Here is a 13,413-nt window from a genome sequence, read left to right on the forward strand (position 1 = left end):
TATAGTTTACACTGCAAATAACTGAAGATAAATAACATGTCCCAGGGCCAGTCACTTAGTCACATTGCTATAAAGGGAGCACAGAGAAACTGAGGATTTTAGACATTAAGTAACTCATGCAGCTCCTTATAGCTCATAAAGAAAAGAAGGAAATAAACTCCCTTCTAACTCCAAAGCCCACCCCCTACCTTCATCACCTCTCACAAAAGTCATTCACTCACTGAGTAACTGGAATCACATTATGTAAAGTACCACATTTTAAGAACTTAATCCTTAAAAGGCTAATTATTTATTAAAAAATAAATTAGAACTATTGAGTGGACTAGAAGCTCATGCTGCATCACAAGTGAAATGTGACAAGTGATCTCAGTGGCCTGCTTCTAGCAACAGCTGGCTGCCTCACCTCCTAGGAATATGGGTGACCTGGCTCACAAAATTCCCTCCTTGGATGATGCTGGGGATATTCTTCTGGTGTTTTCCTCTACAATTCTAAGGCTGACCAATTTCTCTTCTAAGACACTTTTTAAACTAACACATTGCGGGTATCAACTGTAAGCTTTCATACCTGTACCAAAACACATCCTCAACTTCAATGTCATTTACTAAATTATACTAAGGTGGCTCACCTGGAAAAGAATCTGCCTGCAATGCAGGAGACCTGGGTTCGATCCCTGGGTAGGGAAGATCCCCTAGAGAAGGGAATGGCTACCAACTCCAGTATTCTAGTATTCTGGCCTGGAGAAGTCCATGGACTGTGTTGTCCACGGAGTCGAAAAGAGTTGGACATGACTCAGCGACTTTCACTTCACTGATACCGTATCTTATGATTTATGTATTAGTAGGTAATGTGTTATCATAGAAACGTCATTCACTTTGTTCACCAATGCTTCCCCAGCACATGTAACAAGTGTTTAGTATGTTAGCTGAATGAGAGATTAAAAAACAATTATCAATAACAGTCATAGCTATCAGCAATTGAAGACTTGCTATATTGCAGACACTGTACTAAGTGCTGCTATATATTCCCTCTAATCATTATGACACCTAGGCAAAGCGGGTTCAGTTCCAGACCACTGCAATAAAGTGATTATTGCAATAAAGCTAAGTCACACAAATCTTTTGGCTTCACAGTGCATACAGAAGTTGTTTACACTACCATGTAGAAGTGTGCAATAGTATTACATCTTAAAAGAAAACAATGTTCATATTTTGATCTGTTCCCATGAATCATGAATATTCTTAATGGCATCTAGAATGGTAAATCCTTTCCAGAAGGTTTTCAATTTACCCAGATCCATCATTGGAATTACTATCTATGGGCAACTATAGCCTTATGAAATGTATTTCTTAAAAAGACATGAAAATGAAAAATGACTTCTTGATCCATGAGCTGCAGAATGGATGCTATGTTAGCAGACATGAAAACATAAATCTCACTGTACACCTCCATCAGCACTCTTGGCTGACCAGATACATGGTTGATGAGCAAAATTATGGAAATTTTGAAATATAAATTTTTTTTCTGAGCAGATCTCAACAATGGGTTTAAAATATTCACTGAACCACGTTGTGAATAGATACACTGTCATCCAGGTTGCTCCATTTATAGAACACAGGCATAGTAGATTTAGCATAATTTTTAAGGGCTCTTAAGATTTTCAGAATGGTCAATGAGTACTGGCTTCCACTTAAAAGTTACATGCTATGTTAGTCCCTAACAACAGTCAGCCTAACCTTTGAAGCTTTGAGGCCAGGCATTGACTTTTCCTCTCTAGCCATGAAAGTCCTAGATGGTATCTTCTATCAGTATAAGGCTATTTCACCTACAGTGAAAATCTACTGTACAATGAAGCCAACTTCATTCATGGTCTTAGCTATGTCTTCTGTATAACTTGTAGCTTCTATATGAGCATTTGCTGCTTTACCTTGCACTCTGAAGTCTTGGGAGACAGCATCTTTCCTTAAACTTTAAGAACCTCTGTCTACTTTCAAACCTTTCTTCTGCAGCGCCCTTACCTCTCTCAGCCTTCACAGAATTGAAGAGAGTTAGGACCTGGCTCTGGATGAGGCTTTCACTTAAGGGAATGTTGTGGCTGGTTTGATCTTCTATCCAGACCACTAAACTCTCCACATCAGCAATAATGCTGTTTCACTTTCTTATCATTTATGAGTTCACTGGAGTAACACTTTTAATTTCCTTCAAGAACTTTTTCCTTTGCATTCACAAGCTGGCTAACCACTTGACATATGAGACCCAGCTTTTGGCCTGTGATGGCTTTTGATATGCCTTCCTCATTGACCTTAATCATTTCTAGCTTTTGATTTAAAGTAAGAGATGTGTGACTCTTCCTGTCTCTTAAAGATGTGAGAGGCCCTTACAGGGCTAATAACTGGTCTAATTTCAATAATGGGTGTCTCAGAAGAAGAGGGAGAAAGGGGAATCGACAGTTGGTAGAGCAGTAAGAACACATACAACATTTATCGATTAAATGTGCGTCTGTCTTAAAAAGAGAAATTTAATGAAGTACAACAATAAAATTTGCTGTCTTATATGGGTGTGGTTTGTGGCACCCCAAAACAATTACAGTAGTAACACCAAAGATCATTGATTACAAAATACCATAATAATATAACAATGAACAAGCTTGAAACACTGCAAGAATTACCAAATGTGACACAGAGACACAAAGTGAGCAAATGGCGTTGGTGATACAGAGGTGAGCACAGCTGTCTTCCAAAATGAGCAAATGCTCTTGGAAAAATGACACCAACACACTTGCTTGACATAGAGTCACTACAAAAAAATCAATTTAAAAAAATCAGTTATCTACAAAGCACAATAAAGCAAAGTGTGCCTGTACATGCTAAGTACAGCAGGAGACTCAGAGGACTTGTACAGAGTCCCATACTTAAAAATGGGAGATGACACTGGGAGGCAAGGCGGTATAACAATTAAGACTATAGGCTCTGGGAGCTGGAATGATTGGACATCTATGTAAAGAAGTAAATCTCAACCTCACCTCATACCGTATTAAAAAATTAACCTGAAATATACTTAAATATAAGAACTCAGACTATAAAACTTCAAGAAAAAAATTTTTATGACCTTGGGTCAGGCAAAGATTTCTTAGATAGGAAACAAAAAGCAAAAGCTATAAGAAAATGTTAATTTTGATGAAGTAAAAATCTCCTTGGAAGAAAAGCTATGATCAACCTAGACAGCACATTAAAAAGCAGACATTTTGCTGACAAAGTCCATATAGCCAAAGCTATGGGTTTTCCAGCAGTCATGTATGGACCTGAGAGTTGGACCATAAAGAAGGGTGAGTACCAAAGAATTGATGCTTTTCAACTGTGGGGCTAGAGAAGACTCTTGAAGTCCTTTGGACAGCAAGATCAAATCAGTCACTCCTAAAGGAAATCAACCCTGAATATTCAACTGGAAGGACTGATGCTGAAGTTGAAGCTCCAATACTTTGGTCACCTGAGAAGAGCTGACTCACTGGAGAAGAGCCGACTCACTGGAAAAGACCCTGATGCTGGGAAAGGCTGAGGGCAAAAGGAGATGAGGGCGACAGAGGATGAGATGGCTGGATGGCATCACCAACTCAATGGACATGAATGTGAGCAACCTATGGGAGATAGTGAAGGACAGGGAAGCCTGTCATCCTGCAGTCCGTGGGGTGGCAAAAAGTCAGACAGGACTAAGCGACTGAACAACAACAACAGCAATCAGACATTTATTGATTGCTAAAATAAAAAATAGTACTATTAAGTCCTGATAAGGATGAAGCACAACTACACTCTTAAAACACTGTTATGAGACTACCAAAGTGACACTCTGAAAAATAGTTTGGCATCTAAGGTAAAACACACACTTAATATATAACCTCACAACCCACTCTGAGGGAGTTACCCAAAAGAAATGAAAACGCATCTCCAAATAAAGACCTCTATACAGAAGTTTATAGTAGTTTTATTTGTAATAGCTAAAAGCTGTTAATAACCTAATGTCCACCAACAAAAGAACAGATGAACAAACTGCAATGTATCCTTAAAATGGAATATCCTCAGCAATAAGAAGGAATGAACTACTCAAACATGCAACAACATAGATAGATTTTAAAGTATTACGCTAATAGACACAAAGGCTACATAATGCAAGATTCCACTGATGTAGCATTCTGGAAAAGGCCAAAACACAAAACAAATTAGTGACTACCAAAGGCTGGGAGTGGAGGTAGCAGACTGGCTACAAACAGACTTGAAAGAACTTTTGGGGGTGATGGAAAGTTTCCATATATTGACTGTACTAGTAGCAGTAATACTGCTGTATTCGTTTGTCCAAACTCATCAAATAGTAATTACAAAAGTGTGGATTTTATTAAAAGTAAATTATATTTTGATAAATCTGACCAAAGGAGAAAAGAGGCCTGGAATTAAATCCTAGGTTTACCCCTAACTTCCAGTATGAATACCTGTTTTTCTTGTCTGAAAAACTTCACAGGGTTACCACGGGGCTTGTATAATATGTTTTAAAGCATTCTTAGCAGTGACTGGGCATACAGAAAGTCCTTCATGAATGCGATCATTCATATCAATTGTGGGGAAAAACTGTATTCACATATTGAGCAGTCTAACAAAAAGAACTGGATTAATTCTCAACGGCAACAAACAGGAATACCTGTTACTGTAACCGAGGAGTTTCTACTTCTCAGAAACTTGTCGGCTTCCATCAGTGTTGTCACTGTGCTGTAGCAGCAGTACCATTATCTTGGCTGGGGCTTCCCTAGCGGCTCAGTGAAGTCTGCCTGCCAACGCAGGAGGAGTGGGTTTGATCCCTGGGTCAGGAAGATCCTTTGGAAAAGGAAATGGCAACTCACTCCAGTATTCTCGCCTAGGAAATATGGACAGAGGAGCTTGGTGGGCTACAGTCCAAAGGGCTGCAAAAGAGTTGGACACAACCTAACAATTAGACAACAACAAGGATTCTTCATATACTACAGATAAAAGTTCCTTGTCACATATATAACTTGCAAATATTTTCTCCCATTCTGTGTGTGGTCTTTTTGCATTCTTGAAGGTATAGTTTGCTGAACAAAAGTTTTTTGTTTTCATGAAGTCCAATGTATCTATTTTCTTTTCGTTTTTCAATTGTGCCACAATCACCATCTTCAAGCTCTTAAAGAACCTATGTTTAAACTATATCATTCACATTGCTACAGCTCTTCATTTTACTTCTTTGTAATCCTAACTATCTTTCAAAATATATTCTTTATTTCTCCAACTAGACTATTAGATCATTAAAAACAAAGTCTAAGTCTCTGGCTTCCCTATCCTCAAGAGAACAGGGCTCCAAAATCAATGCGGACGGTGACTGCAGCCACGAAATTAAAAGACACTTGCTCCTTGGAAGAACAGCTATACCAAACCTAGACAGTGTTTTAAAGCAGAGACATCACTTTGCCAACAAAGGTCTGTTTAGTCAAAGCTATGGTTTTTCCAGTAGTCACGTATGCATGTGAGAGTTGGTCTATAAAGAAGGCTAAGCACTGAAGAATGGATGCTTTCGAACTGTGGTGCTGGAGAAGACTCTTGAGAGTCCTTTGAACATCATGAAGATTAAATCAGTCAATCCTAAAGGAAATCAACCCTGAATATTCATTGGAAGGACTGATGCTGAAACTGAAGCTCCAATACTTCGGCCACCTGATGCAAAGATCTGACTCATGGGAAAAAAACCCTGATGCTGGGAAAAATTGAGGACAAGAGAAGGGGGTGACAGAGGATGAGATGGTTGGATGGTATCACTGACTCAACGGACATGAGCTTGAGCAAACTTAGGGAGATAGTGATGGACAGAGAAGCCTGGCATGCTGCAGTTTATGGGGTCAAAAGAGTTGGACATGACTTAGCGACTGATTAACAACAACAATCCTCAAGAGTACCTAGCACAGTGCTACGCACAAAACAATAAATACTCACTAAAGGATGCATTCATGTCAACAGGCACTGGGACAGAAAACCAAGCTATTTTCAGATTACAATTCAAATATCTATACCAGTATTTATAAGAGAGTTTAAAAAAAAACAAATCAATAATTTAAAAAATTTTAAACTTTCCTCTGCTACTTTAAAAACCCATTTAAAAAAATGTTTTTTTAGACCAGTAATACCTTAAATGGAAAGGACACTACTGTTGTTCTCTGCACCTGTAGCTCCAAACATAGTATATACCCTGACACACTGGAAACACTTAATGCATGCTTATGAAATTAATGAATAGGATTCTGTTAAAGTCTTGCTTACAAATCACAGAATTCAGAAATCTCACTCATTTGTAAATATATCAACATGCTACACATCAATTTCAAATTTTGCACAATGTCAAGAACATCATACAAATTATAAAAAATGCAAAGAAAGACCTGTTAATTTAAAAATGATCTCTTTTGGACTTCCTTGGGGGTAGAGTGATTGGGAATTCACCTGCCAATGCAGGGGACACGTTCAATCTTTGGTCCAGGAAAATCCCACATGCCACGGAGCAACTAAGCCCACCCACCACAACTACAGAGCCTGTGGTCCAGGGCCTGAGAGGTGCAACTACTGAGCCCACAGCCACAACTGCTGAAGCCTACCTGCCCTAGAGCCCATAAACCACCAACTACTGAACCGGCATGCTGCAACTACTGAACCACCTACAGCCTGTGCTCAAGAGAAGCGACCACAATGAGAAGCCTGTGCACTGCAACAAAAAGCAGCCCTCGCTCACAGCAACGAGAGAGAGCCTGCAGGCAGCAACAAAGACTCGGTGCACCTGTAAATAAATGAATGATTAAAATTAATCTTCTTAACAATACAGAACTGTAAGGCGGAGTCATTACACTGTTAAAAACTAGTGACATGACTCATTTAGTGATACTACAAATTTGTTTACTCTCAAATGCAAGATCTTCAGACTGAACACAGACCTCAGACAGAACCCTAACATAGATAGTCTCTGATCATTTTTTTCAAGAAATACACACACCATTCACAGAAAAATAAGTACTTTTAGGGTAAGAGATAGATAAATGGTGACCTTCTCCTCAGCATACAAGAGATCAAATTACCTTCAATGGATCAAGTTCATTCTCATAGGATTTGACAATTTCCCTCGAGGATGTTAACTGGGCTTCCTTACTAGTAATCTGATCACGAATCTCACAAGCTTTTTCTTTGTTTTGCTTCAGATATTTTAATTCTGTTTGACATTCTTTTACTTTCTGACCTTGCGTCTGCCGTACCTGCCGAAGTGTTTCCAAGGCTTTTATGTACCTTTGAAGATATTAAATAAAAATCAAATTTCTTGGTAAGCATACTATAGTATATTCAAACAATGGATATTATGCAGTCATTAAGATAACATTTACAAAGAGTTTTTAATAACTCAGAAAATGCTTATGACATAATAGTAAGTACAAATGTTACATATATTCTGTCAACCAAGTGAATAAAGATGCAAAGAAAGAAAACTGAAAGGAAATATGCCCATTGGTTTCCACTGGATAAGTGGTATAATTGCTGACTTTCTGTTTAGAAAAAGAAGCATCCAAATTGCAATTCTGGCTCAATAACTTAATGGACTACAAAATCTAATTATAGGTTACAAACCTTGTTGCTGAAAAAATCTCATCAAACTTTTGCTTCAAAGCCTTTCCTTCACTTAAAGGCCAATTCGAGTCTTCTTGGTGACAGAAAATGACATTATTTAGCACAGATTTGGAAACCCCAAGAGAACTTATCATCTCTCGGTCAATTTCTGCACACTTGGAGCTGAGACTGACCTTTTCACCATGCCTGCAGAAAAGGATAATCAAGAATTTATGTAAAATGGTATTCAATTGTATCTAGTCTGTTACTTAATTAATTCTTCGTGCCCGTACTTACAAAAAAGCCAAAAAAATCCCCCTCATCCATCCCCAGTGGATGGCCTTCTAATACTAAAAAGTACAACTCTCAAATGTTTCAGTATGTAAAAGTGAAATGAAAAAGTATGTAAAACAGGGTGGTAGGGAACAGGTGCTAGAATTGTTTTTTTATGTAGTTGGAAAACATTTATAGGCAGTACATAAAGGAAAATAAACTATCTTCCATCCTCAAAATTTTAAAATACGGAAAATAAGAGATCAAAAGAATAAAGCATGATGATACACAGCAGACAGGCAAAGGTACTTTAAAAAATATCGACACTGTGTCGATTAGATAAGGGACTGTTTAGTAAAAGACACAATAAAAGGAGTGTAAAGGCAAACCTTAGTGATGCCCATCCAAATAAATCCTAGGAAGATTCTTAATCAACAGACCTAAGTTCTAGGGTCACAGTGACAAAACAATCAAAACAGAATAGCCTCAGGGCCTTTTAAATAAGTTCCCTATTTCATTACACCTGGGGCCAGGAGCATCCCTAGCCTTGGATTCCAAGTGATTTCTCAGTCCCTTTCTTCAGAAGGGTAAACTGACCTTTTTCCTTCAAACCTTCTGTCTTGTATACAGTCAGTAGAGGTAACGTCTGTCTTTACTGTCATTTTTGTATGTATTCTGAAAATGTTACACTGAATGTACTGAAGATGTTTTGTAGGGGGACAGAATGGACAAAGACAGATCAGGATGTTGTAGGAGGCTTTCTAACAGGGAGCCAAGGGGGAAAGGATCATGAGCTTGGTTTTGAATATGTTGAAACTGAGGTTTCTTTGGAAGAACTGGGAGAAAATGAAAGAGACAGCTCAGTACATGGGTCTGGAAACAGAGGTCTACTCTAGAGACATTCATGTATGAGTCACCTGCAAATACATATGAATATGTTAGGGAGTCAGAATAGGAAACAGGAGTCCAAAATGGCGGTGGCTAAAAGACAAAGAAGGGAAAAGCCTGTGAAAATAGAACAAAGGAAGGTCAAAGGTAGATCAAACAGCACCCCTGGCTAGGCCAATTTGCATAGGGCAGGCCCGGGGGAGGGAAAACATATAAAAAGAGGAGCCAAAGGGCTCTCTCTCCCTCCCTCTCCTGCACACTGGCATGCTCCCCCACTCTCTTCTCTTCACGTCTTTGGGTCGGCATGCCCTCACACCTCGAGGATTCTCTTGCTATTTTCTAAATAAAATAGACCTGTAACACCGATTTGTCTAAGAGCTATAACACAGTCTGTCCAAGACCCGAGAGCTTGATGCACTGAGGGCTTTAATGTCCATCACTCCAAATCTTTGTTGTGACGGAACAGAACCGAGGAGCATACACTCGCCTGACAAATATGTACAAATACAAATGAAAAAGAATGAGAATGTAGAGCAAAAACAGGAGAGGATCCAAGACAGAGCCTATGGAACTCCAAACAATTGACTGGATAGGATGTGAGGGAGAGAAAGAGGCAAAAATATTGTTATAAAATGGAAGTCTAGAAAAAAATTTTCAAGAAGTGATTAACAGCTACCATTTACTGAGTTGTACACAGACCCTCCAGGACAGTTATATTCTAATTCCTGGAATTTGTAAATACATTAGTTTACATGGCTAAGTGGACAGTTCCTCATCTGACTTTATTTTTGGAAATTGATGTTAAGTGTATTTGATTACAATTTCCAACATTTTAAAATATTCTCAAATTATACATAATAAACTTCACATATTAAAACTGTACAATGGCTTTTACTTTTGAAATATGCATATAATCGTAACAAACCGTAAAGACAATTAACATATTTATCATCTGCAACATATTCATCATGTCCCTGTATAATTCTGACATTCCTCTACCCCAACCCCTACTCTCAGCCAATGATCGATCTTTCTAAACACTACAGATTTACATTTTCAAGAGTTTTATATAAATGGAATAAGTATGTATTCTATTTTGTCTGATTTCTTTGAGATTTTCCATGCTGCTGTATCAACAGATCATTCTTTTTTTTTTCAAACTGCTTAGTAGCATTTCACTGTACCATCTCACTTTAAATAGAGAGATTATCTAGGTGGGCCCAAGGTAATCACAGGGGATTAAATGTGGGAGAGGGAGGCAGAAGAGGAAATAAGGATGATGTGATATAACTCTGCTCACTGCTGGAGACTTTTCATGATCCAAGGAATGTGGGTGGCCCCTGAAACATGAAAGTGGCAAAGAAACACATGTTCCCTAGGGCTTCCAGAAAGGAACAAAGCCTTGCCAATACTTTGATTTTAAGCCAGTGAGATCCGATTTGGACTTCTAAACTATAGAACTATAAGATAAGTTTGCACTGTTTTAAGCCACTAAGTTTGTGATTTGTTGTAACAATCACAGAAAACTAATGTGTCCCAGTGACACATTAAGCATTTTATGTCCTTTACTTCAACCCCTAACACCTTTCTAAGATATCTACAGTGATAATGAAGCCATATTTTACAAATTAGAAAAACAGAGACTCACTGCAAGGTCTATTTGGTAAAGCGAAGTGAAGTGAAGTCGCTGAGTCGTGTCTGACTCTTTGCGATCCCATGGACTGTAGTCTACCAGGCTTCTCTGTCCATGGGATTTTCCAGGCAAGAGTACTGGAGTGGGGTGCCATTTCCTTCTCTAGGGGATCTTCCTGACGCAGGGATCAAACCCAGGTCGCCCACATTGCAGGCAGACTCTTTACCCTCTGAACTACCAGGGAAGCCCAACAGCATTATTCTAATTAATACAGAGGTTGTGACAGTTGTGGCTGTTTCAATATAAGAATGGGGCAAGAGAAAGAGTCAGGAGGAAGTGAAGAAATGGAGATAGTGAGCATCAATAACTCTTCAGAAAAAACTGACCATAAAGGGGAAGATGAAGACAGACTGTAACTGAAGTGAAATGAAACCTGAGCTTGCAGGAGAGACCTGAGTGTGTTTAAAAGTCACCGTCTCTAGCATATAATAGGTGCTACACATTATTGGTTAACAGATTATTTAATTAGTTTAACAAATTAATAAATGAAAGGGATAAGATGATAAATAATTTGCTCAATAAGGATAAAGCTTTGAACTCAGGGCAGCCTAATTCCAACATCCAAACCCATTTCAAGATGATACCTGCCCTTAACAGAATGACAGCAGCTGAAAGGGACAACACGCTTCCCTACCTATCTGCTTACCTCATCTTTCCCTACAGACATGATTAGTAGCACTTTTCACTCACTCAATCTGTATTTGAGTGATTATGCACCTTCAATTCAGCAACTGTCCATAAACTTACACAAAGGAATGGACCATTATTACTAAATCTTTAATGGGATCACTCTGTTTAACTGATAAATAGTATCAAATAAAAAATTAAATGATGATACTGATAAGGCTGTACAGGTGTAGAGGATGAAACTCTACTTTCTGCTCAGTTATGCTAAGCAACTAAAACAGGTTTAAAGGTAAAGTCTGTTTAAAAATTAATAAGTTCCATTTTTAATAGATTAAAAAACCAGACTGCAAATCCTTTGGTGTTTTGTTTTTTTTTCCAAGCAAACCTTGTACCAGGTGTTTGGTCCAAATTGTGTATTTTACTAACCCATATGAGTGCATTTCTGTAAGCATAGTTATGTTGAAATAGTTTTAAAAAGCAAAAAAATAATTAATAAGTTCCCTTAAAATAAACTTAAAATGTAGAAGGAAAACATACAGGTTTGTAGACCGAAAGACAAAAAGGATCAGACATTCAAATATAAAATAAACACCTACTTTGTTCTAGTAATGACTCCTTCCAAGGTTTTAAATTCTGTCTTTTTGCTTTTCTGAGTACAAAGCATAGATCTCTGCACAGCCACAAGTTCTCCATTGACATCACGAAACTGTAGACGAATCTGGGCTCTAACATCTGTTTCTTGAGCAACCTTTGAAGGTAAAAAGAGGAAAATCATGCTACCTTAATAAGTATCAGAATATTACTTCTAAAAAGAAAATATTCAAGCAATTTTACTTATCAAAAATTTTTTTAAATGAGATTATTATATGCAGGACCACAAATAACCAAAGAACACTGAGAAAGAAAAACAGAGCTCCCTGACTTCAGACTATACTATAAAGCTACAGTAATAAAAAAACAGTATATAATGACACAAACACAAACCTATAGATCAAGTGAACAGGCTAGAAAGATCAGAAATAAACCCATGTACCAATGGTCAATTGACCTACAACAATGGAGGCAAGAATATATGATGGAGAAAAGGCAGTCTCTTCAATAAGTGGTACTGGGAAAATTGGTGTGTGACATGTAAAAGAATGAGATTAGAACATTCTCTAATACCATAGACAAAAATGAACTCAAAATGGAGGAAAGACCTAACTGTATGATCAGATACTATAATACTCTTGGAGGAAAACTGCCACAGAACAATCTTTGACATAAATCGCAGCAGTATCTTTTCAGGGCTACCTCCTAGACTAATCAAAACAAAAACAAATGGAACCTAATTAAACTTCAATGCTTTTGCAGAGCAAAGGAAACCATAAACAAAAGGAAAATTCATCCCACAGAATGGGAGAAAATATTTGCAAATAATGTGACTGACAAGGGATTAACCTCCAAAATATACAAACAGCTCATATAGCTCACTATCAGCAAACCACCCAATCAGAAAATGGACAGAAAATCTAACTAGACATTTCTCCAAAAAAGACATACAGGGGAGCGATCAGAATGGAAGAGTAGTAGGACTTGAAGTTTACCTTCTCCCACAAACATCAAAAATAAATCTACATGTAGAATGATTCTCACAGAGTATCTATTGTAAAGCTGGCAGAAGACCTCAGGCTTCTGAAAGGTTAAGAAAATCTCCACATACCCGGGTAGGAAAAAAGAACAAAAAGAAATAGAGAAAGGAATCAGGATGGGACCTGCACCTGTGGAAAGGAGCCATGAAAGAGGAAAGGTTCCTGCACCCTGTGAACCTCCCTCACTAGCAGGAGATTGGCCAGGACATAAGGGGAGTTTCTGAGTCTCAGAGAAGAATGTGCAGCTCGTTTGTACAGTCAGGCCAGAGGGAAAACTGCACAGATGGTCGGTGCTGCCAACCTGCACTCCCTAGCCTGAGATGCTCTTCTGTTGGTGCGGACAGGGACTGAGTGCTGACAGGTGGGCTTCAGAGATCGGAACCTAAGAGAACTGCGGTTGGCCCTGCAGAAACAGCCTGGGGAGCATGGGGCTGGAGCGTGAGCCAGTCTGAGCTCAACTCAAAGGAAGCCTGGGCGACCTTAGAGGCTAGCCGCCATTGTTTAGGGGGTGCAATGAGAAGAGGGGTAGGACCCGATTACAGCCCTTTCCCCAGTGTGCGTACTAGTAGCGGACAGGACACTGCCAGCAGCATGGGCTTCTAGTGCTCTTCAGCCCCCACCACTTCCATTCCAGACACCAAGAATGGTTACAAGCCCCCACCACCT

At 38.7% G+C, this 13,413-nt stretch overlaps 1 protein-coding gene across 2 annotated transcripts in view; it reads right to left on the reverse strand.

Moving 5' to 3' along the window:
* The window catches only part of RAD50 (RAD50 double strand break repair protein), a 134,271-nt gene that overhangs the window by 54,900 nt on the left and 65,958 nt on the right, over positions 1-13,413 (reverse strand). For both annotated transcript variants that reach the window (XM_069591487.1, XM_069591486.1), the window contains exons 3-5: positions 11,713-11,864; positions 7,657-7,842; positions 7,116-7,320 (exon numbers count right to left, since the gene is read on the reverse strand). In XM_069591487.1, coding sequence (XP_069447588.1) covers positions 7,116-7,320; positions 7,657-7,842; positions 11,713-11,780 — 459 coding nt within the window. In that variant the 5' untranslated portion in view covers positions 11,781-11,864. The remainder of the gene's footprint in view (positions 1-7,115; positions 7,321-7,656; positions 7,843-11,712; positions 11,865-13,413) is intronic.

Source organism: Ovis canadensis, chromosome 5 (assembly GCF_042477335.2).
Source record: "Ovis canadensis isolate MfBH-ARS-UI-01 breed Bighorn chromosome 5, ARS-UI_OviCan_v2, whole genome shotgun sequence".
In the NCBI taxonomy this organism is placed as follows: Eukaryota; Metazoa; Chordata; class Mammalia; order Artiodactyla; family Bovidae; genus Ovis; species Ovis canadensis.